The sequence below is a fragment of the Lampetra fluviatilis genome, chromosome 56 (assembly GCF_964198595.1).
Source record: "Lampetra fluviatilis chromosome 56, kcLamFluv1.1, whole genome shotgun sequence".
NCBI classification, from domain to species: domain Eukaryota; kingdom Metazoa; phylum Chordata; class Hyperoartia; order Petromyzontiformes; family Petromyzontidae; genus Lampetra; species Lampetra fluviatilis.
This window is the reverse complement of record NC_136330.1, coordinates 3124293-3148771: the sequence shown is the minus strand read 5'-3', so window position 1 is coordinate 3148771 and position 24479 is coordinate 3124293. Positions and strand designations below refer to the sequence as shown.

Sequence of the window (24479 nt, the reverse complement as noted above, 5' to 3'; positions counted from 1 at the left end):
AATTAAAATTGTGACGGTCCCACCTGATGACGGAGACTACTTGTGTTGCCTCCGAAACGTCGTGATTTTTATTATTTTATTTTTGTATTAATTTTAATTTCATTTTTTACCTACGTGACTTTACCGAAAGAACTAAGAGTACCGTGGTGACGGTCCCGTGGTTCGTTATGAGCGCGAGGCGAGGGATCGGTGCCCGTGTGTGCTGTGGCGTTGGGAGTCCGTCGTGCGTCAGCTTCCTAGACAAATTAACGGAGGTAATTGTCCTCTTTTTATTGTCATGGCGAGCCAGCGAGCGGCCTCCTCCCGATTGAGATTAATGACTGCTTTCAGTGGGCGACAAAAACCCCAGTGTTACCGTATTAGTCGAGGGCTGACGGCGCTGTTACGCAATTCAAGAGCAAAGAGAGACCGTCCCCGCCAATGTTACACCAAAGACAAAGATGACCCATATCGCCGGTTCGGGTACGTCGGGGCAAGTGCTGTTCGTAAGGAACTATTAAGGCCGGCACGCCCAAGCGACGGATGTGATGGTGTGTGCGGTGAGCGCGATGGATGGGTTGGTGTGTGCGGTGAGCGCGACGGATGTGATGGTGTGTGCGGTGAGCGCGACGGATGTGATGGTGTGTGCTGTGAGCGCGATGGATGGGTTGGTGTGTGCGGTGAGTGCGATGGATGGGTTGGTGTGTGCTGTGAGCGCGACGGATGTGATGGTGTGTGCTGTGAGCGCGACGGATGGGTTGGTGTGGCCAAATCGACCAGAAATCGTGACTTAAAAACGCTAAACTCTCTTTTTAAAAATGTCATTTCACCAGGTAAAGGTCCACTGAGCTATATCGCTCTTTTTCAGAAGCGACCTGGACACAAATGATAGCTGAACGAAGTGGCTTGTCACGTGGAACTTTATAGCAGCCAAATTCTCTCAACGCACGTGTTGATTCTAAATGTGGAGGGATAAACCGGCGGACCAGGAGAAAAATCCACGCGACCACTGGGAGAGACGGAGGACATTCTCCAAATATACAGCAACAGGTGTCAGGGTTGGGATCGAACCCACGGCCTCCTGTATACCAGACGAGGTAGTTAACATCTACCGTGGCGCCACTCATGAGCAGGCATTATTTATGACCTCTGGTTAAATGACCGCACGGCAGTGCTTGTGGATAACGTCGGCTGACGGTCGTGACGTGAACTTTAATTTCATGACGCCGCTTCACTTATCACGTTGGCGTCGTCTCGTCTCAGAGCCGCGGCGGCCCTCGTTGCCGCGTGGATGTCGCTCGGCATCTGGAGCGTAGCGGAGTTGAAGGCAGCGTCACGAGGATAAAACGAGACCGTATTAGATTAATAGACCCCACGCGCGCCGCTTCTGCCACGTGAGGGGCAACGATCTCACCGACCAGAGGTCGCAACCGGGTACCCGATACCCGTACCCTACCCGATACCCGGCTACCCGTACCTGGCCGGGTACGGGTAGCCGTTTGCGACCCTGGTGCGGCCGGGTACGGGTACGGGTAGGCCGTGAGTCACTGGTGAGTAACTGTTTGTCACTCATTTCGGGTAGGGTACGGGTACGGGTAGGGAACGGGTACATGTACCCGGCCGGGTACGGGTACCCATTTGCGACCCTGGTGCGGCCGGGTATGAGTAAGGAATCAAAACCCGTTTGCGACCTCTGCCACCGACGCCGGACGAGGGACCGGCCCACGCTGCTTTCCCACCGCACGCGCCGTGGTGAGGCTGTCGCGGGGGGGGGGGGGGGGGGCGGCGGGGGGGGGGCCCGTTTGGCTGTAATTCCACCGCGCGGGTTTGCGAGAGCGCGAGCGAGGCGGAGAGTAACGGGAGATTAGGGGAGTGCAGGAGCGGTGGGACGGGGAGTGCGCGGTATGGTGGGGAGTGCGGTGCAGGAGGAATGGGGAGATGATGGGAAATCGTAAACTGTCGGTGGGAGGAGAGGAAGAGAAGAGGGGAGCGTTTAAAACCAAGGCGGGAGACGGAGGCAGAATGCAGAAACAAGAGGAAGACGGTGGGGGGGGGAGGGCGCGGGGAGAAGGAGAGAGAGAGAGAGAATGGATAGAGCAGAGAGATGCGGTGCGAGATGGCGAGATGGTGAAACACGGAGAGAAAGGAATGGAAGGTCAGAGAGCGAGCGAGAGAGGTGTGAGGAAGAGAGACATTTTGAAAAGAGGATGCCAGTGATGATTTCTGCAGTTTGGGTCAGAGGTCACGTGAAGGGATATCAGCGGTGGTTGTGCGATATGCGTTTTCACGGTCCGCCCTCTAATTACAAGGGGGCCTGTAAGATTGCGGTACAAAAAAACGAGGATGTATCATCGGCAGAAGAATCCCCACGGCACTGCTTCCGCCGTCTCGAGCGGTGAAACATTAGCGGCTGCCTCGACAAAAGCGGACGGCCCCCGGTACTAACGGGACAGGGCGACAGCCCCAGTTGTTGGACTTGCTCTGCGAAGCACCCAAAGCGGGGGATCGCCCATCTCCCGACGCGGACGCCGATAACGCCGGGGTAGAAATTGACATGGCGCAACAACAAAATAATAATATACACACACACACAAACGAAAGAGGGATGGGGGAGAGAGAAAGATGATGGGGGAGGGAAGGAGGGAGAAGAGAGGGAGCGAGCGCGCGCACGGCCTCCCGTTTAATTATCATTAACGACGGGCGCGCACCGTTCCTGGCCGGCGGGCTTGATGTGTTCCCGTGACGCAAATGCTGTCGTCACAGGTACCTCGGTGATGTCATTGAGTGGGCGTGTGACTTACTCACAGCCCTGAATGAAAGAGGGCCCCCCCCCTCTCCCCCCCCCCCCCCACCGTGTAAAGTGAAAAAAAAACCCCCAACCGTATTTCGTGCGTCCTCGCGAGAGAATGGAAATAGATTTTCGGAGGCACGGAAATAGCTCGGGTAAATAAAATGCGTGCGTACGTTGTGCCTGGCGACAGGACTTTGAGGCTAACGGGTAATAATAGACCGATTGTTTTAATGCGTCTTTGCTGAGGCCGGGAGCGCATGTTTTATGAGCTATTTTTGAACGCGTTGTGGCTATGCCGGTTGGCGGAAAGAAATCGGCGACCTCGCATCGTCAATATCTGTCACGTGGTCGGCAGAGGATCCCTAATTAGATGAAATGAACATATTGCGCTGTTGGTCATTTTCCACCCAAAAAAACAAGTTTAATTTACAATGACCCTGAAAATTCATATGTACAAATATACAATGGGAACATGTACAATTTTCCCTCAATTTAAATCCTAAAATTGTTCAATTGAATGATTTACAAATACCATTACTCTATACATGAATTCAACAACCTGCAATCTAATGTACCATGCAAAAAAAAAATCCCACAAAATAAAAAAAATTACAACAGAATAATCCCTCAAATTTTTAATTTTGAATTGTGCCATCGTAAAAATAAAATTGTGTTTTTTAAAATGTTTTTTAAATATTCCGTGTGTGTAAAAAAAAAAACCCCTCCCCCTCCACCGCTGGGGTTCTCAATGAGCGGGCGTCTGTGACTTGCATTTAGAATAAGAGTGAGTCATTGCGCGATGCAGCGCACGAACGAGGATTACCAAAGAAAATTCCAACTGCGTACCACATGGCCCCCCTCTGCTTCCACCGCATGCAGCAACAATGCCTGCCCCGGGGGGGGGGGGGAGGGGGGGGGGGAAGTCTGTCCCATTGGGAAAATAAGAAGCTAATTTTCGAGCTACGTTTGCCACTTTCGCTCAGTACTTCTGCCAGCTACGATTGGAAGCGCGTGTCACACGAGGTGACACTCGCTGTCTCTCGGTCTCTCTCGTGTCTGTTGTTGTGCTCGCGATAATTGGCCATGCTCGACACACGGTGGCGAGATGAGTTAAACACCTCGCCTGGTATGCAGGAGGTCGTGGGTTCGATTCCGAACCTCTGACGACTGTTGTTGTGTATTTGCAGTTTGGATGCTCTTCCCGTGGTCCTGTGGATTTTTCTCAGGGTCCTCCGATTTTCCCCCTCCACATTTAGAATTGACATCGCACGTTTAGAGTATTTGGCTGCTATAAATGTCCACGTGATAAGCCACTTCGTTGAGCTATCCGATAGCCAGGTTGCTTCCGAAAAAAAAAGCTACATGGCTCAGCCGACCTTACCTGTTAAAATAAAAATAGTTGACAGTTTGTATTATTATAATAATCCACCTGCTGCCTGTACACACGGCTGATTGCATCGCTCCATCTCCTACGTGGACGGCCTGTCGTACGCGTTCCATTCCTCGGTAGCCGCCCCGTCGATATTCTGGTCCGTCGATCGTTGTCATCCCGTCCAGCAGCCCAGGACCTATCTGGACCCACAGTCCCCCACCGACTTTTCTTCAGTCAGTGTGGAGCCATTTAAGCGGCGTACATCCACCCCGCTATTTAAGGAACGGAACACGAGGATTTCTACACAACTCTGGCTGCCGCCTGACGACGCTCGTTGTAATTACTGGCGAAACGTCGTACTGTAATTGTAAATGTTGTGGGTTTACTCTCCAACACAACCGGTGTGCTGTACTAGTAGCGAATTGGCACGTTCCGTTTACGTGACAAACCTTACTAAATTGGCTGTGTCGGGGTGGTGGCGGGTTTAACGACACATTTATATGTACGCGATCTAACCCAAAACAAAAAAACCTACATTGTGGAAAAAAATATATAGTCGAAATGCTGTCTGCTTCAGGCCCCCATTGGGCCTGCAGGGTCCACACGCTAAACGAATGTCGTCGAATCGTTGATTTTTTTTTGTTACGTAGAGAGTCCGTTCATTCATTCACTCTTCGTCGCCGGGCGGACGAGTAGCCGCTGCTCACCCACCGGGATTGGCCCGTGACGGGGAATCGGACTCTTTTGCCTGTTGCGAGTTGAGACACGGGGGCCTGTGTCCCGTAGATTGAGCGGTGGGAAGCGAGAGAGAGCGGAGAGAGAGAGATGACAATTACGGACGCAGTGCCCCCTGATGGACACGCTCGGGAGGGTGCGGACGGACACGGGCGCTCCTCCGCACGCTCTCGCCTCGGACGGGGAGAGAACGGCGTTTGTTTATCCACCGGACGGACGGCACACGCCAGAACTGCGACGCCGCTCATTTGCCATCGAAATGACCCCGCGGGCGTCGCTCGGGTTTTACAAATAAAAACGACGCTCGTTTTTTTTTGTTCAAAAGCCAAAAAAAAGATTTGAGGTTTCCATGCCCTCTGCTGTTTTTGTCCCGACCAAAGAAAAACGGAACAAAATCTGAACCACGCGCCACCGCCACCGAACTAAATTAGCAGCGGATGTTTCCCAACGAAAGCTTTTGTTTGCTCGGTGACCCTGAGCACGTGGGCGGCAATGAATACGAATTTGTGGAATTTGAACGCTAATTTGTGAGATCGGCAGGCGTGCAACGATTTGCCCTCCCGCCTCTGGCGAAGCTGACGGATCGTCAACGATGTCGCGGATCGATTGAGGGATCGACTCCTCCCTCGTCCCCCTCATTGTTTGTGTTGCTTCCCGTCCGTCCTACCCTCTTTGTTCAGTTTAACGCCTCCTTGGAGTCAAGCGTATCATCGGCATCTCTCCTTCTTGGTTCTTTCGGTAAAGTCACGTAGAATGGAAATAATAAAATAATAAAAATAAAACATAATACAATAATTCTCACGACGTTTCGGCCACAACGCAAGCAGCCGTCCTCAGGTGAAGAATAGGTCTGTCGAGAAGAATGTATCACAAGTAGAGCTGGAATTTTATTTATTTCTTATCAATTACTCTCCCGATTTACCAGTTACATGTGTTCCTCTTTCTGTCCCGCAGAGTTATTCCAAGTGCACGTCTCTCTCCACGCTTTTGTGCACTTTTTAGTTTTTTGTTCTTATTTCCGACTAACCTGAGAACACGAGGATAGTTGGAGAATGATCCAGCGCAATGAATGGATTATCACTTGCTTTGTCATACCCAGTCTCTCCCCACCTTGCCCAAACATGCTGTGCTACACACTTTCTTCGATATTCGCCTCAATATTCATTGTGGTATTTTGACTCGCAGATGGCAGTGAGGTGGTGCTCACCACGCTCTTAAATCCTCCTGACTTGTATAGTGGACTCTCGATTTATCCGCCTGTGTTTGATCAAATTTGCGCATTAACCACACACCTGAGATTTTGACACAAATGAAATTTGTTTTTTTTTGTTTGCATTCCGACTGCAGGTATTGTGGTCAATGCAAACATGACTCCTTGTAAAAAAAGGTGTCAGTTTTGTTGCCAGATAGAAGGGTAAAAAAACAATTATCACAAATTAATAACTCGTGGATTTTTCCCTGAAGCCCAAATGAATAATATAAAAACGGTTATACATTGTTAGTTTTTGGAAATGTTTATTACAACTCGCGTGCTTAAACCAAACAAATGTGTTGCTCCGCTTAATCCGCAATCCACGCGATATATCTATATTAGTGTTTTTTGGCATAAATGTCCATGGAAAATTGATATTATTGAATTACAAGCGACCTCCCCGTCATTAGCGCAGATAATCGAGAGAGTCTCCGGGATTTTTGCAAACTCTCGAGACCAGCTCACACACTCAAAACACAAAAACGCGTTCTTTGAGCGACAGACAAAAAAAAGTATTTCGATAACGCCGGCGGCCATTGTTGTTGTTGTTATGTGTACGCAGTAATGAACGCGCATATTAATCGTGGAACGTGCGTTCACTTTATTCAAAGAAAATATGCACAAACGCGCCCGCTAATCAAAAGCAGAGCCTTGTGGTATAACGAGACTGTTCCTCGCGTCTCGTAGCATGTCTATTTGTATAAATGAAGTACATTAAAAGGTGAGAAACGGAGCTGGGTAATTTCTCTTTAAATGCGTGCGGCGATGAGTTGTAAGGCAGCGGCTACAACGGTGCTGCTTTTGGATGAGCAAACAAAGAGACCTTTGGAAAGATGAAAGGACCGCGCGCAGGTCTTGGTCAGGAGCGGTGCTCGCAGCGATTTATGCGCAACACCTGTGTGTTGCTGCTTCACTCATGCTTTCCTTTGCGTAGGAAGAAAGTTCTTTGCTGTTGAGACATCTCCTTTACCAGTGGCAAAATATAGTGATAGGTTTTTACCCTTTCAACTGGTACAAAAACTGACACCTTTATACAAGGGATCATGATTGCAATAACCACAACACAAGCAGTCAAAATGCAAACAAAAAGAAACAACTCTGACGATGATAATGATATGCACTGTCCTTGAAGTTGATTGGTCCACACCCGAGACAGCTTTTCTTAGAGCCTAGTCTCCATTGGTGTTGGGCCAGATGACGCCAAAAGGCGTACACCAGTGGAGACTAGGCTCTAAGAAAAGCTGTCTCGGGTGTGGACCAATCAACTTCAAGGACAGTGCACATCATTATCATTATCAGAGTTGTTTCTTTTTGTTTGCATTTTGACTGCTTGTGTTGTGGTTATTGCAAACATGATGCCTTGTATAAAGGTGTCAGTTTTTGTACCAGTTGAAAGGGTAAAAACCTATCACTATTCTTTGCTGTTGTTGTTGTTTTCGATCGGTGCGTATTACCTGCCACGACGTACGTGGCGCAGAAGAGCGAACGGACATTTAAATGGAGGAAACGTAACGGGGGGGGGGGGGGGGACAACAGCTTGGGCAAAGAAGTGTGGACGGACGCGCACTTGGAATTCTGGCGAGAGATGTAAAGCTGGAGCGACGCGCATCGGAGAACGTACGCAGGGAGTTCTAGATTTGAAGTTTTCGTGACTGCAAGGGTCCATACTCGTTTGTTTTTTTCGGTAAAGTCACGTAGGTGAAAAAAAAGGAAAATGAAAATAAATTAAATCACGACGTTTCGGAGAAGCTTGTGTTGCCTCCGAAATGTCGTGATTTAATTTATTTTTAAATCCTTTATATTAAGTTCGCTTGCTTGCTTGCTTGCGTGCTTGCTTGCTTGCGTGCTTGCTTGCTTACGACCGTGCAAATCTTTCGGTCATTTTTTAACCCACTTCCCGTGATCCAATCGAGCTGACATTCTCCACACAGACTCGTTGTGCGTGACAATTAATGTTCGTGAAAAAAAATTCCCAAAATTTTACACTTTTTAGGCAAAAAAAATGATTTTACATATATTCAAATAGAACTCATTCATGGCTTTGGCTGAACGTCACAGTGTAAGAGCCCAGAGCGTAACCCCTCCACAGGCCGTGGCGGAGTAGCGCAGTTGGTAGCGCCCTCGCTTCCCATGCCAAAGGTCGCGGGATCGATCCCCACGTCCTCCACAGGCGAATATATTTTAAAATCCTTTATATTAAGTTCGCTGCCACGCATATAAAGGATTTATAGTGAAAAACTTTGTTTTTACGGGTTATACTTATTATTTCCTTTTTTTACCTACGTGACTTTACCGAAGTATGTATGAAGGGCGATTTTCATAATTCAAAGCCCGCTCTCAAGGACACGTCGACAGAATGGACTGTGGTCGGTGGTTGAGACGAGCGAGAGGGTGGCAGCCCTAAAGGAGAATTACACTGGTCAACAATTGCCCAAGCTCTGTGGCCCTATATTGTTTGGTCAACTCCATCAACGATTCCACTGGTCACACTTTTTCTGGCATAAGGTATTCCCAACGGTTTTAATGTAATTTTGGGGTGCGGATTCCAAATCTGGCATCAGTTTTTGAGATATCAAATATTGCATTTTCAATAAAAAACTGCAGAAGAAAAATATTAAATAAATGTGGATATCTACATAAAATGATATTATAAACACACTATCCTAAAAATACAGCGCCATATTTTAGCACTAAATCAGTCACTGACTCGCAACAACTTGCAATCATAAGTGAGAGTTAATTTCGGGTAAAATCAATGAAAATGGGGTATGCCGATAGCATAGAAATGAGATGTGATAGAGCAAATCTGAGATCAGATTTGGAATCGGCACCCTGAAATTAGTCTAAAACAGCTGCAAAAGTCCAGGCCAGAAAAAAATGTTTTTTTTGTTGACCAGTGTAAGCGACCTGCAGGGCCCCGATTTGCCGTGGAGACGGGGCTGTGAAGTCGACCTGTACGCAGGTGCCAGGTGAATCCTGCATCGCAGGATCACGAGTGTTGGCAAGCGCTCAAAGAGGCCTCCATCCCGGAGTGAATTGACCCCGGCTGCTGCTGATGGTGGCGGCGCATGCCTGTAATCCTGCATTGTGTAGAAGAAGTTAAAGTATTAGGTATAACCCTGTGAGCCATTCGGCTCTTGAATCGGGTGCAACCGCAACAAACAAAAAACAAAAACATGAACAAAAAACATCTTAAAGTGAATATGTGACTAAGTGCAAACAGAAATCCAAGAAAAGACAGCCAAACATTGCAGAAAAAAATCACCGTCACCAACGCTGTGTGCAAAAATCCCAGTGGGATGCAAGTCAAACAACCAACAACAACCACAAGACAACTTAGATTAAGGCCATCAGTCTAACTCTGTACTACAACAAACAAACATGGCTAAACCAATATACTTTTCTAAATCACCAAAATAAAGCCATGAAAGTAATAAAACAGTGATCATAGGAACTGTGACGGAATTTTCACAATAAATGGCATAAACAACATGTACTACCAAAACCCTGCAGAGGGGTTGGTGGTTCGCCGTACAAGTGTTGTGAAACTCCCTTCTCGTGGCAATCGAGGAGGTACCCCGATACAGCAAGTGGACTAATTGCCATCTGTTCCCGTCTGTACGGGGATATAGTGTCGCTCGCGCCCCCGCCCCCCCTGTCTGTGGGAGCATGAGAAATGTTTCTGCACTGCCCTCTGCTGCTCAATATGTAGCCATGCAGTGGCCTAACGTAACACCTGCCCGTGCACATTGCGCTATTGGGCTCGTTGCGTGTTCTATTATGTCCTTGCGCGAGATGGTGGCAGCAGCAGCAGCGATATATTTCAGGAGCTCGATACAAATGTCGAGGTTTTGCTGCTGGCGAAGACGACGAGACGGGGGCTTCAGGAGAGCGAGAGAGAGAGTTTGAGTGTCGTTTCCTCTGCGTCCGTGCCACCGCCACACACCCCTGACCCTTAGTTGATCTTAACATTTAGCAATTCCCGTTCGGGTCACGGAACATGATGCGGAGAGAGAGAGAGAGAGCCTTGGGGCAGGCTATTTTTAAATCCTTTATATTAAGTTCGCTTGCTTGCTTAGGACCGTGCAAATCTTTCGGTCGTTTTTTAACCCACTTCCCGTGATCCAATCGAGCTGACATTTTGCACACAGACTCGTTGTGCGTGACAATGCATTTTCGTGAGAATTTTTTTTCCAAAATTTTACACTGTTTAGGGAATTTTTAAAAAATATTTAATTACCAATTGTTTAATGCTGCCAGACAATCATCTGACCCATAGGTGGCAGCCATCTGAAGCCAGAGGACGAGAGGACTCTAGCCGCCCCGATGCCACGCATATAAAGGATTTATAGTGAAAAACTTTGTTTTTACGGGTTTACTTGTTAAATCCTTTATATATAGTTCACTTGCTTGCTTGCTTGCGCGCTTACGACCGTGCAAATCTTTTGATAGTTTTTTAACCCACTTCCCGTGATCCAATCGAGCTGACATTTTGCACACAGACTCGTTGTGCGTGACAATGCATTTTCGTGAAAAAAAATTTCAAAATTTTTACACTGTTTAGGGAAATGTTTTTTGCACATGATGGCATCTCCCGATTAGCACGGTTGGCTACGTGTACGGTGCTCAAGAATTTCAACGTACGGATGTGCATGGCAGCAGCGGTATGTTTCAGGAGCTCGGTGCAAATGCCGAGGTCTGCTGCTGTCCATGACGAAGAGGTCTTCAGCAGAGAGAGAGTTTGTTTCGTTTCGCTGTTTCCTCCTCCTCCTCCTGTGTTGAAGGAGCCCAGACCACGGTGGGTTTATTACTCGGTCCATTATTCTACTCTGTGGCTTGTCTTCAACGTATCTCTCCGAGCCTCTGTGCATCTCCTGTGGGTTTACTTACACGGCTCCATAGCTCGGGTTGCACGTCCACAATCGCGCTAGCGCGGCACGCTTTTAATTTTCCGTTCATGAAGAAGCTGCGCGCGCACTTGCTGCACCGCCAAAGTGCGAAACGCCTACAAAAAGCCAACCGAACGGGCGCGTTGGGAGCGAAATGCTGTCCAACGCGACGACGGTGGAGGGGGGTGGTGGCGGCGGCGGCGTCGTTCGGCGTTATTTTGACGTGCGCCCGCATCGGTGGCGTGCAAAGGACCGCTGTGGCGGGAACGATTTGTGTCTGTGGGATTGATGGCGTATGTGTGCGCACGTGTGTGTGTGTGCGCGCACGTGTGTGTGTGTGTGCGCGCACGTGTGTGTGTGCGCGCACGTGTGTGTGTGTGTGTGTGCGCGCGCACATGTGTGTGTGTGCGCGCGCACATGTGTGTGTGTGTGCGCGCACGTGTGTGTGTGTGTGCGCGCACGTGTGTGTGTGTGTCTACGGCCTTCATAGGTGCACGCTAACAGCACTTGCCTCTACAGTCTGTAAAGGCTATATGAGAGATCTTTGTCTTTGTGCGTCTATCAAAAAGTGGGGTAGCGGTTAGCGCGCTGCGCTACGAACCCGGAGACTCGAGTTCGATTCCCGCACAAGGCCAACGCCGCGGACGAATATCTGAACCGCTCCTGGGCCTCCCCTAGGTCGACTCGGCCTCAAATGAGTACCTGCCGCAGTGTGTAAACATCGCGTGCTGCTGGCCACCCACCCCCTCTTGTGCCGTTCCGGCCTTCATAGGTGCTGCTCGCTAACAGCACTTGCCCCTACAGTCTGCTAAGGTTACACGGGGCATCTTGGTCTTCATCATTGACGTATTAAAATGTCAGCGTGCATCCGTCATTCCGTCGTCACCGTTGCATCGCTCTGCGCGTCTTTGTTCCACACTGCCCCAGTCTGCCTTCGCGTTTCTCTGTTTATGCGTTTGCACGCGGTGGGTGATTATTTTATGCCGGGGCGATGGTGGCGCATGCCTGTAAATCGAGCACTGGGGATGTGGTGGCAGAGAGGGTTTGTGGATCGCACAAATGTCGTGAAAAACTCCCTTCCCGTGGACGTCGAGGAGGTTGCCAACATCATGGCTCGCCAGAAGACGGAACGGCGAAATATCAACTCCTGCTTCATGGGGGATAGAGTGTTTCCCCCTCGCATGTGTGGGTTTTATCTCCGGTTGCTCTGGTGATACGTAGTTATGCTTACGAGACGTGCATCGAAGCACGTGTGCAAGGATACACTCTTGCGTATGCAAATGTTATGCGTGTGTTGAATATTATGCATGGATGTATGTTGCATTTTTTTCGCTCCGTACGTAGCCAACCGCGCTGTTCGGAGGTGTGATTATTAGGCCGATGGGGTGAAAAACAACCGTACAAATGGAACAATGAGAAAAGGGAATCATCACTGCGGAAGCATATGGCTTGCTGCGTGTGCATCTGTCCCAGATGTGTGCATCTGCCCCAGATGTGTGCATCTGCCATTCCGTCTCTGCCTCTCTGGTCTTTTGATACGAGTGGCCGTCTGGGTGATTTCGTTGAAATCTTTTAGCGTCTCAAAAAGAACAAGCCCACTTGCGCTCGTCTCTGACTTTGCGCCGTGGGCCTCGTACGATGGCACGCCTGACTCTCTCTCGTTGGCGGCGCGTTTCTGCTGCTCGTTTTCGTGTACGCACGTACGTACGTGCGCGCGCCTGCGCACGCAATATTCCACGGTTTCGGCATTCGGAGCACGAGCGTTCGTTATGTTGATTTTGTTCTGTGTGCTCTCTCCTCTCCTAATTTTTTTTGCTTCCTATCGGCGGGTACATCTTGACTCTGCCTCTGAACCCGAGCGGTCCATCCCATGCGGCGCGCGCGACGCCAACTGCTCGTTAATGAAGGCGTCGTCGGCGGATCGGGAACTTTGACCCTGGCACGCACACGGGTTTTTGGGCTCATCACGTGGGCTTGTGTTCAACTGAACTGGTGGAACTGTGATCCGTGCCCTGGTTCCGGCAGTGACGACATTCATACTTTTAAAACATTATTATGGGTTCCTTGTGAAGCAAATCTTTCTGGCCGAACTGGTTATCAGCCCTGTAGCATTGTCTAGAGGCAGTGGCGTGGGTGGAGGGGGGAGCGAGTACATGCCATAGAGACCCACAGACACCCACACAGACAGAGACGCACACAGAGATGCACAGAGCTACATAGTTTTCACAGTTTCAAATGTGCGTTTGAACCAGGTGTGAGCACTCCAGAGAGCAGGATAATGTAGTCGTCTCATTTGTAAGAAGAGTGCCCTGGAGGAATTGTTGTGCTGAATTTGGCATCAACAACTGCTGCTGCTGCTACTGCTCCCAACAGCGACCGCATCCAACTCCCCCATCCACTCCGATTAGCGTGTTTGGCTACGTCCGGTGCGAAAGAAGTTCAACATACCTACTCACACAGAGACCCATAGACTCGCACAGAGACTCACACAGAGACTCATAGACTCACACAGACCCATAGACTCACAGAGACTCACACAGAGACTCATAGACTCACACAGAGACTCAGACTCACACAGAGACCCATAGACTCACACAGAGACCCATAGACTCACACAGAGACCCATAGACTCACACAGAGACTCACACAGAGACTCATAGACTCACACAGACCCATAGACTCACAGAGACTCACACAGAGACTCATAGACTCACACAGAGACTCATAGACTCACACAGAGACCCATAGACTCACACAGAGACCCATAGACTCACACAGAGACTCACACAGAGACTCATAGACTCGCACAGAGACTCATAGACTCACACAGAGACCCATGGACTCACACAGAGACCCATAGACTCGCACAGAGATCCACAGACTCACAGAGACCCTCTCTGTTGGCTACGTACGGCGCGAAAGAAGTTCAACGTGTACCCCACCCCCCACTATCACCCCCCCCCCACCATCACCCCCCCCACTACCACCCCCCCCACTATCACCCCCCCACCACCACTATCACCCCCCACAACCACCCCCCCCCCACTACCACCCCCCCACTATCACCCCCCCACCACTATCACCCCCCCCCACTACCACCCCTCACCACTACCACCCCTCACCACCACTATCACCCCCCACAACCACCCCCCCACTATCACCCCCCCCCACTACCACCCCCCCACTATCACCCCCCCACCACGATCACCCCCCCACCACGATCACCCCCCCCCCACTACCACCCCTCACCACCACTATCACCCCCCACAACCACCCCCCCACTATCACCCCCCCCCACTACCACCCCCCCACTATCACCACCCCCCCACTATCACCCCCCCACCACGATCACCCCCCCCCCCCACTACCACCCCTCACCACCACTATCACCCCCCACAACCACCCCCCCACTATCACACCCCCCCACTACCACCCCCCCACTATCACCCCCCCACTACCCCCCAAGCCGCTACTGTAGCCCCAGCAGCAGCAGCTGTAGCCTGTGACGTGGCCTGCCAACACAGGCGGCTGCTGCTGCTGCTACGCGCCACAACAACTTCCTCCTCTTCCTCGCTGCAGCTACAGCAGCTGATGTAACAACGAGCCCCTAGAGAAGCCTGCCTTAGGCTGCTGTCTCTGATAGCCATCACGTCGTTACATCCCTCACCTCACCTCACCACCTCCTCACTTCTTCTTCATACAAAGAGCGCCGCTACTCGCTGCTGCTGCTGCTGCTGTCCCCAGAGCGCACGGGATACACGATGCAGGAGTCGGGTAAGAGACACGTTTACCGCGTCTCTCTCTCAGTCTCTCTCGGTGTCCGTGTGTGTGTGTTTGTATAGCTAGAGCCGTCGGCAATGACGATCATCGCCGTTGAGGCCATGGGGAGAGATGAGAGAGATGAGAGAGGGATGAGAGTGAGATGAGAGTGAGATGAGAGAGAGATGAGAAACCCTGAGGCTGACCGAGGCCTAGTCGTTGACGCGGGCTTCGTGTGTTACGGGCGGGGGGGGGATATCCTTGTACCTTTTATAATTCACGGTTCGCTAATGTCTTTGTTTGTTTGTTGTTACTGTTGAGATGTAATCGCAATGAAGGAGAGATGTGGTGGTGGTGTTGTTGTTGTTGTTTACACACACACACATCCTCCCACAACCGCGGCGAATTGAAAGGCTGTCATGTCAGTCGGGCATGCGCCCGTGTGTGTGTGTTGTTGTGGTGGTGTTGGTGTTGTGGTTGTTGTGTTAGTGTTGTTGTTGTGTTGTGGTGGTGTTGGTGGTGTTGGTGGTGTTGGTGTTGTGGTGGTGTTGTTGTTGTTGGTGTGTTGTTGTTGGTGTTGTGGTGTTGTTGGTGTTGTTGTTGGTAGTGGTGGTGTTGTGGTGGTGTTGTGGTGGTGGTGTTGTGTTGTTGTTGTTGTTGTGGTGTTGTTGGTGTTGTGGTGTTGTGGTGTTGTTGTGGTGTTGTGGTGTTGTGGTGTTGGGATGGTGTTGGGGTGGTGTTGTGGTGTTGGGGTGGTGTTGTTGATGTGGTGTTGTGGTGTTGTGGTGTTGGGATGGTGTTGGGGTGGTGTTGTGGTGTTGTGGTGTTGGGGTGGTGTTGTGGTGTTGTTGTTGTGGTGTTGTTGATGTGGTGTTGTTGGTGTTGTTGTTGTGGTGTTGTTGTGGTGTTGTTGTTGTTGTAAAACACATTCCTGCGGAGGGAGCTGGTAGGAACGTTGGGTTGCTCGGTCAATGGCCAGGGTCAACGGCGGCGTGGTGTATTCCGCAAATATGCCCGACTGTGAGGGCGGGCACAAGCCGGCGTGAGTAGGTTAAACGTTGAGTTTTATAAGGGCACCACGGGGTGACCAGCCCCTCCCCACCCAGCCCCTCCCCACCCAGCCCCTCCCTGCACGACGGACGCACACAATAATCCCCTGTGGACTGGTGTAACCAGGAGGTTCCTACCAGTACTACCTCACCTAGTATACAGGAGCTAGTGTGGTTTCGATCCTGACCCTGACGCCTGCTGTATATTTGGAGTTTGTGTCACTTTTAACGTGGACGTGTGGATTTCCCCCCCCCCACACACACATTTAGAATCAACGTGCGTTTAGAGTAGTTCGCTGCTAGAAATGTCCACACAATAAGCCACTTTTGTTGAGCGACCATTTGTGGCCTGGTCGTTTCTGAAAAAAGAGTTACATAGCCCATTGGGCCTTACCTGCTAGAATAAAAAATAGTTTCGTTTTAGAGTCTCCAAGTATATTCCAGCATCCGCTGCACTTTCCATCTGCCGCACACCGGCACGGCTCCGCCTGTAGCAAACAAAGCTGGTGCAAAGTGCAAAGGTGGCTGTCCCGTCTGTCACGAAGGCCACTTTCCAGGCTCTGAACCTGCTTGGCTTCCGATATGTTGTGCCGAGGTCGCGAGCCAAACACCAATGGACACGCTGGCAGTTTTTTTTTTACAAATTGTACACGCAATGTTTGCTTTACTGTTTAAACAGTGCGTTGGCAAAGGATAACCCGAATGTCTGGCTTCACATCGCTTCAGTAGCTCGCTCGTGGCTGGGTATCGTGCATTTACGTTTCATGCTGACACGGCCCGACTAAGGCTGTTTGATAACAATAGCGATGATTATAAGTAATCTACAAATTATCCGGTGGAGCTGCTGCTGCTGCTGCTGTTGCTTTGATGGCAGTGGTGCACAAACACAAATAACAACAACAAAGGCTCAACTCATTCGTCAATAACAACCACTGCCTTGAGCCACCTTCTCTGGCTTCTCTATAAGGTCGCGCTAATTTTATAAGGACACACTCATTACACACAAAGTGCATGCCGCAAATAAACCACAATACTTTTCTGACCTCGTCAAGGAACATAAACCCTAATTGCGCGAACTCCGGTGATCCTCGTATAACCATCGGACAAAGACGCTCACCACATCTCGCGGCGCTTTCGGGTGCGTTTCTGCGGCCGTCTGGAACGCTCTTCCTTCCGATATTGGGAACCCACTGGGAGCTGTTGCACTTGCAAATCTAGTTTGAAAACTTATTTCTTTAGAACCTCTCTTTGTGTTTAGTTTTTGTTGTCCTGCCCCCCGCACCTCCGGTTTGCACGGTTGGCTACGTACGGTGCGAAAGAAGCTCAACTTCTGTACATACAAACAACTTGTAACAAATTTCGATTTAAAGCTTTCGTGAGTGCAGGGATTCATCTTCTGGGTTCTTTCGGTAAAGTCACGTAGAAGGGAAATAATAAAATAATAAAAATATAACAATAAAATATAATTCTCACGACGTTTCGGCCACAACGCAAGCAGCCGTCCTCAGGTGAAGAACAGGTCTGTCGGAAAGACAGCGTCATTCAGACGTGTCATTCAGACGCTGTCTTTCCGACAGACCTGTTTTTCACCTGAGGACGGCTGCTTGCGTTGTGGCCGAAACGTCGTGAGAATTGTATCTTATTATGTTTTATTTGTATTATTTTATTATTTCCCTTCTACGTGACTTTACCGAAAGAACCAAGAAGAACTTGTAACAGTGCCAGGACAGTATTCGCTCTCTCTTGAGGAGAGATAACGATTCAGAGGTGCGAGGAACTATACAAGTGGGAAGGTAGCAGCTGTGAGCCGCCGCTAAATTTCCCCCCCTAGGCCTCAAGCTCCACGGTCCTCTCTATTTGTCGGTGTTCTCGGCCAATGAACCCTTTCCCGTTCTGAGACGTCTGCAAGTTGCAGGGTGGGTGGTGTCCGGTTCACCGCTGACTCTCAGAACGCACACGTGGCGTAGTGCCGTTGTTTTTAAAGGCGTTCTGCTCGCCGCAGAGAACCGAAACCACACGACCGCATTCTTTGATAGTTGGCCAAACTGTGCCGCACACCGTCCCCGCATGGCCTTGTGGGAGCCTCCGTAGCGATAACAAAAAATGTTGTTCCGATGACGTTCACGTACGTCAATGGGGAAAGGCTAATTAAGTGTTTTACTTGCGGTAGGAAACCGGAGCACCTGGAGAAAACCCATGGGTGTGAGGGGTGATCACTCGATCCCATACAGATGGAGTCCACATTTTTGCTGTACCGCTTTTCCCTAGCAAGCCGGGATATGGTACCTCTGATGCCCACGGGAATGGAGTTTCACGACATTTGCCCAGTCGACCAACCCTCGTCGCTGCCTCCACAGTGCTCGATTACAGGCCAAGTGCGTGGCCACCTTTTATTCCTGCGTTGTTATTTAATACCGAGCTGACAGCGTCATTGCTTCTTCATTCATTAAAACCTGTCTGCCCCTACGGGCAGAAGCGAGGGTAAACCCCAGCACACAGGAGTCGGTCTCAATACAGCGGAACCGTGGAACCAATTAAATATCTTAATAATCGCTCCTTTATCCAGGACGGCCTCACCCATCCCCCAGATACTCCTCCACATACAATGCATTCTTGCTTGGCGAACGTGCCTCGCTGTCGGCCATTTGCTTCACGAACGGGGGGGCCGGGGGGGGGCAAACGGCAGTGTGGAACGTAAGCTGTGGAAACTCGGACTCCCGTATTCTTTCGTATGGATGTGAATTGAGTAGCCACCAAGTTCCGTGAAGTAAGTCGAGTCGAATCCAGCTGCTGGCTTTTCGAGGATGGCAAGTGAATGCCACGATTCATAATCAAGTTCCTGGATTTGGCCACGCATTGATCGGACCGTCGTTAAGAACCCTCCACCACCCGACGCAGCCAATCAAATTGATTGTCAAGCGGTATGCACGCGTCTAACGGCCTGCCGATTATTATCGTGTCGGCTCACCGAGACGCTGAAGGACAATTCTCACAACCAAGTTTTGCCGTGAGATTTAAAATTCGCCTTGATCATTGTGTGTCCTTTCCCACGTGTTTGTTGCCTGTGTTGAGTGGAATCCCACTCGATGCCACCAGAGGATGCTCACAGTGGACACGAGCTCGCGTGGAGACCCGCAGGCTCGCGCGGAGACCCGCAGGCATGCGCCGTGTTCCACGGGTTGTACCTGTGCGCTGCACTCGTATTTTGGGAAGTTACTTTATTTTCTCTTCGTGAAGGCGGTAGTAGCATTTGCCGTGGCCGGTGCGAACACAATGCGAGTCAGTCCACTGCTTGATTGTCAGGTGTATATTTATTTATATATCGAATGCATTCACACGGCACAAAAGGTAGAGAACACGGTGCTCAGATTAAACAGGTGTTTACTCAATTCACATCCGGATATACGCCTACGTATGTATGAACTTCTTTCGCACCGTATGTAGCTAACCGAGCTCAGAGGTGTGAGAGAAGGACAAATTATGGGTGACTGTGTGTGTCTATGGGTCTCTGGGTGTGAGGCTATGGGTCTCTGTGTGAGTGTCTATGGGTCTCTGTGAGTCTATGGGTCTCTGGGTGTGAGGCTATGGGTCTCTGTGTGAGTGTCTATGGGTCTCTGTGAGTCTATGGGTCTCTGTGAGTCTATGGGTTTCTGCGTGTGAGACTATGGGTCTTAGTGTGAGGCTATGGGTCTTAGTGCGAGTCTGTGGGTCTCTGTGTGAGTCTGTGGGTCTTAGTGCAAGTCTGTGGGTCTCTGTGTGAGTCTATGGGTCTCTGTGTGAGGCTATAGGTTTCTGTGTGTGAGGCTATGGGTCTCTGTGAGTCTATGGGTCTCTGTGTGAGTCTATGGGTCTCTGCGTGTGAGTCTATGGGTCTCTGCGTGTGAGTCTGTGGGTCTCTGCGTGTGAGTCTGTGGGTCTCTCTGTGAGTTTGTGGGTCTCTGTGTGAGTCTGTGGGTCTCTGTGTGAGTCTGTGGGTCTCTGCTTGTGAGGCTATGGGTCTCTGTGTGAGTCTGTGGGTCTCTGTGTGAGTCTGTGGGTCTCTGTGTGAGTCTGTGGGTCTCTGCTTGTGAGGCTATGGGTCTCTGTGTGTGAGGCTATGGGTCTCTGTGTGTGAGGCTATGGGTCTCTGTGTGAGTCTATGGGTCTCTGTGTGAGTCTATGGGTTTCTGCGTGTGAGACTATGGGTCTTAGTGTGAGGCTATGGGTCTTAGTGTGAGGCTATGGGTCTTAGTGCGAGTCTGTGGGTCTCTGTGTGAGTCTGTGGGTCTCTGTGTGAGTCTATGGGTCTCTGTGTGAGGCTATGGGTTTCTGTGTGTGAGGCTATGGGTCTCTGTGAGTCTATGGGTCTCTGTGTGAGTCTATGGGTCTCTGCGTGTGAGTCTATGGGTCTCTGCGTGTGAGTCTGTGGGTCTCTGCGTGTGAGTCTGTGGGTCTCTCTGTGAGTTTGTGGGTCTCTGTGTGAGTCTGTGGGTCTCTGTGTGAGTCTGTGGGTCTCTGCTTGTGAGGCTATGGGTCTCTGTGTGAGTCTGTGGGTCTCTGTGTGAGTCTGTGGGTCTCTGTGTGAGTCTGTGGGTCTCTGCTTGTGAGGCTATGGGTCTCTGTGTGTGAGGCTATGGGTCTCTGTGTGAGTCTATGGGTCTCTGTGTGAGTCTATGGGTCTCTGTGTGTGTCTGGGTCTCTGCTTGTGAGGCTATGTATGTACGTTGAACTTCTTTCGCACCATATGTAGCCAACCATGCTAATCGGCGGTGCGGGGTGAAGGACAGACTTTCTGCCACGTGCCCGCATCCTTTTGGGTTATGCAAGTTCGTGTACTTTGCCCAAAATACTGGAAAGTTGGATTACGTGGAAATGTGCCATTGAGTTAATTTGTCCTGTTGAGTTTTCCCAGTGAAGAGTTGAGCTTTAGCAGTAAGTGCAATAATAATGTTTTTTTCAATAGCAATGTCAAATATTTACCCGTCAAAACCTTTCGTGCGAGTACCAGCCCTTTTGTTTCTGAATGGCCATGCTTGACATTAGGGGCTTAGGGGTCTGCAATGGTTTGCTACCCCCCCCCCACGTCTGCCGCAATGAAATCGATGTCGCGATTCAGGATCGGGATTGAATTTGAGGATTGATTGTATTTTTGTACATGCCGGGGTTAACGTTGCAGCCCTCTAGTGGCCGCAGCCGTCACATGAAGCCGTCACGCGCAACATCTTCGAGTTGAATCCGTTGCGTTGTCCCAACCCGGCTTTGGTAGACTTTGCACAGGCGCCGCGTGTGTATGCAACCTGCTTTGTGGAGTCTGGCGCGTCTGTGACACTTCAATTCCCCTGCGTGGGCATGTGGCAGCGAAACGTCGGACGTAGTGCCAAACAACGCGCGGCGGCTGCACGGCCCGCACACACACTGCTAGAGAGCTAGTCCTGTTGCGCAGAGCGAAAAACTTGGGATGAACTCCAGAGTAGAGGGTTGAGCTTGTTTTCATTTTAGAGCGAAACGTGAGTGATGTGTGGAGGTCGCCAGACCAACACCACTTTTTAGGGGAAGACACGTATGCAGGCATCGCGGTGTGCTGGCTTGGACCACTGCCAAGGCTTGCCTTTGCAGCCTGAACAGGCACTGCTGGCAAATAACTCTTGGCCCAGGAGTCAACACTGGCTGGCGGGGGGTGTATTTTGCGCCTGTTGCGTGCTCGTGTTTGGGTTTGTCGGGCGAGAGCGGTGGGCGAGATTGAGCAAAGTGTTCGATGTTGCCGCTTTGGATGCGTGCGTGTGCGTGCGGTGGTGGGATGACGGGGTGGAGGTTTGGTGATTTTCTCTCGGTGTGCGGTGTCGTGACAGGGTGGCTCGCGCGGCCGGCTTCAGGAGCATGGAGAAACCCAGACGGGCAGATCAATTCTCTATAAATAGTCCTATCAGGCTGATATGAGTGCTTTGACCTTTTGTGTATGTGTGTCTGGGAGTCTTTATGTTTCTGTGTGGGTGTGGTTGCTGGCCACAGGCCAACCCCTTAGTACGCCGTTACGACCTTAATAGGTGTTCGCGCACAGCACTTGCCCAGAGCAGTATGTCGATGGTTATGCAGACAATTGCCGTCACTGCGTGCGAGCGTGGAATTTGGGAAGAAATCGTCCAGGGGTTGGTCATGTTGCACGGTTGAAACTGGTGACCTGAGCCCAGATTACCTGGACACAGCTTTCGTTGGTGGCAAGTGGGTATCCAGGGCCTGTTCTGGGCCTCCACCTGGTTGACTCGGCCTTAAATTAGAAACCAGTGTGGGTTGTGTAATCTTTGACACTAGCGCTGGAGAGAAAACGATTTGGCCGGGCATGAGGCTGGTCCACATCTCACCCAGCCCTGTTTTTGCTGCGGCGGCCTTGATTTGTCTTCGCTGAACAGCGCTTGCCCCCAGTGCAGCCTGTTGAAGGCAACACGGGCATCTTCGCCTCTGTTGGGAGTGTGTAGAGCGGTTAGCCAGCTCACGGCTATTTTACTGTGGCAGCCGCTGGTCCGAATCCTGGGCACAATAATGGACAGCGGCGTTTGGTGTCAGAGATTGGCTTGGCTCAAATGAGTCCTTTAATAAAGTAATTGCAGGTTTTAAATTCCCCCCCCCTCCTCCTCCCCCCCACATTTTATATTTTATACTCCAAAGATTAGACATCGCATGCTGCACGGTCTTAATTTACGTTATGAAAGGTTTCCTTTTTTGTTAGCTAAAGCTCCTGAGAAAGCTGCATTTGTCTCGTCAAGAAACTAATAATACCGTGTTCTTCGGATTATGAGACCCTCCGGGAAAATAAGACGCACCTTCCGCTCCCCCCTCCCCCCAACTTGGTCTTGGCCTCAATAAGCAATCACGGTATGCAAATCTGGCCAATCGCACGCACACTCGCACACCTACCGGATTGTTATTAAGCACCCCCTCAAACACTTGGGTAGGGAGGGGGAATGAGTAGGTCACGATCTGGAGAATACAGCACCACTGCCTCTTTGGGGTAAGGCCCCATTAGCTCTCACGAGCTAATGCCTCGGATGGATTGCAGGCCGTTAATAAAGTTCGCCTTTGAAGCCGAGTGAAATATGCCCCAGGAGCGGTGGTTAATCCTTTACGAGCTCTGACCGCTCAGAAGACGATAACTTTGGCCTATTTATTATGTTTATGACCTTGCAAATTGTACCATGATGGCACATTAAATAGCAAAACGGAACGGTCAAGGTGCAGCGCTGCAATGTCTTGCTCATTCTGCCGCTGGTGGAAAAGCACCTCTACTTGAGGGCTGTATTTTGTATTCATATTCTTGGGTTTTTTCGGTAAAGTCACGTAGGTAAAAAATAAAAATTAATAAAAGTAAAATAAAAAATAAAAGAAAAATCACGACGTTTCGGAGGCAACACATGCTTTCCGTCTTCAGGTGGAACCGTCACAGCACGACAGCTGTATCAAGTAAATGAGAAATTCCAAGAGATCCGACCCCGTGTATTTTGGCCTACTCTTCCACGCTCAGCTAAATGTTTTCCATGCCCGGTATTTTGTTTGAAGAAGAACATTCCAGGCCAGCTTCAAGCTTTTTCGGTGTCATCAGCGATGCAGTTGAACTATAATATTTGCCGTGTCGCAGGGTATTATCCGCAAGAGTATTCCCTCTAAGTGTAGTATCCTAATGAGTGCAAAAAGCAATATATTCCATATGAACCCATTATCTGAATTCCTCTACAACGGTGCATAATAAGTTAAATGCATTCCTGCTTACCTTTGTATAAACATCATACTTCTTGTCTTTTTGTGCTCAATCACCCATAATGTTTCACAACACTGCATAATGAGTTTTTTTATACAAGAAATGAGTCGTTCTGCTGCAGCGTCAACATAAAATCACGTTTTAAAGTCTACAAGTAGACAAAGCCGTTGCTCTGCAACAGAAAATAAGAGGCATCTGTCATATTCATATTCCCTGCACAATCCTGTACTCGGAACACAACAAGTAAGCTGCATTTTTACGTAATAAAATGCCAAGGTAATATTCTCTGGAATTGAAAGAATTTCTATCTGGCGTAATAATTACATTGCTAGGAGCACAAATAGAAAAGTTAGGGCAATTTTAAATGAACAGTGGTCAGTATTTTTAAATCCTTTATATTAAGTTCGCTTGCTTGCTTAGGACCGTGCAAATCTTTCGGTCATGTTTTAACCCACTTCCCGTGATCCAATCGAGCTGACATTTTGCACACAGACTCGTTGTGCGTGACAATGCATTTTCGTGAAAATTTTTTCCAAAATTTTACACTGTTTAGGGGAATTTTTTTAAATATTTAATTACCAATTGCTTAATGGTGGCAAACAATCATCTGACCCATAGGTGGCAGCCATCTCAAGCCAGAGGACGAGAGGACTCTAGCCGCCCCGATGCTACGCATATAAAGGATTTATAGTGAAAAACTTGGTTTTTACGGGTTTACTTGTTGTATATCGTTACTCCCACCCCTTTGGTGTCGCAATCTATCATTGTTATTAAATGTCTTCCGAACATTTCCGCCGTTTCAATTAAACTCAATGCACCCACTAACAATAGACTTATTGTTAGGGTGCAGAGGGGAGGCCAGCCAGCAGCTAGCCAGGAAACTCGAGACATCGATTATACACTGGTCAACAAAAAAAGAAAATT

General features: G+C 49.7%; 1 protein-coding gene across 6 annotated transcripts in view; it reads left to right on the top strand.

Annotated features, from left to right (window-relative positions):
- Positions 1–24479, top strand: part of LOC144950091 (fibronectin type-III domain-containing protein 3A-like) — a 148718-nt gene that overhangs the window by 64323 nt on the left and 59916 nt on the right. The window contains exon 1 of one of the 6 annotated variants that reach the window (XM_078880118.1): positions 14538–14792. The exons of the other annotated variants lie outside the window; for them this stretch is intronic. Coding sequence (XP_078736244.1) covers positions 14780–14792 — 13 coding nt within the window. The 5' untranslated portion in view covers positions 14538–14779. Of the gene's footprint in view, positions 1–14537; positions 14793–24479 lie in introns of those variants that run through there. 6 annotated transcript variants of the gene reach the window in all.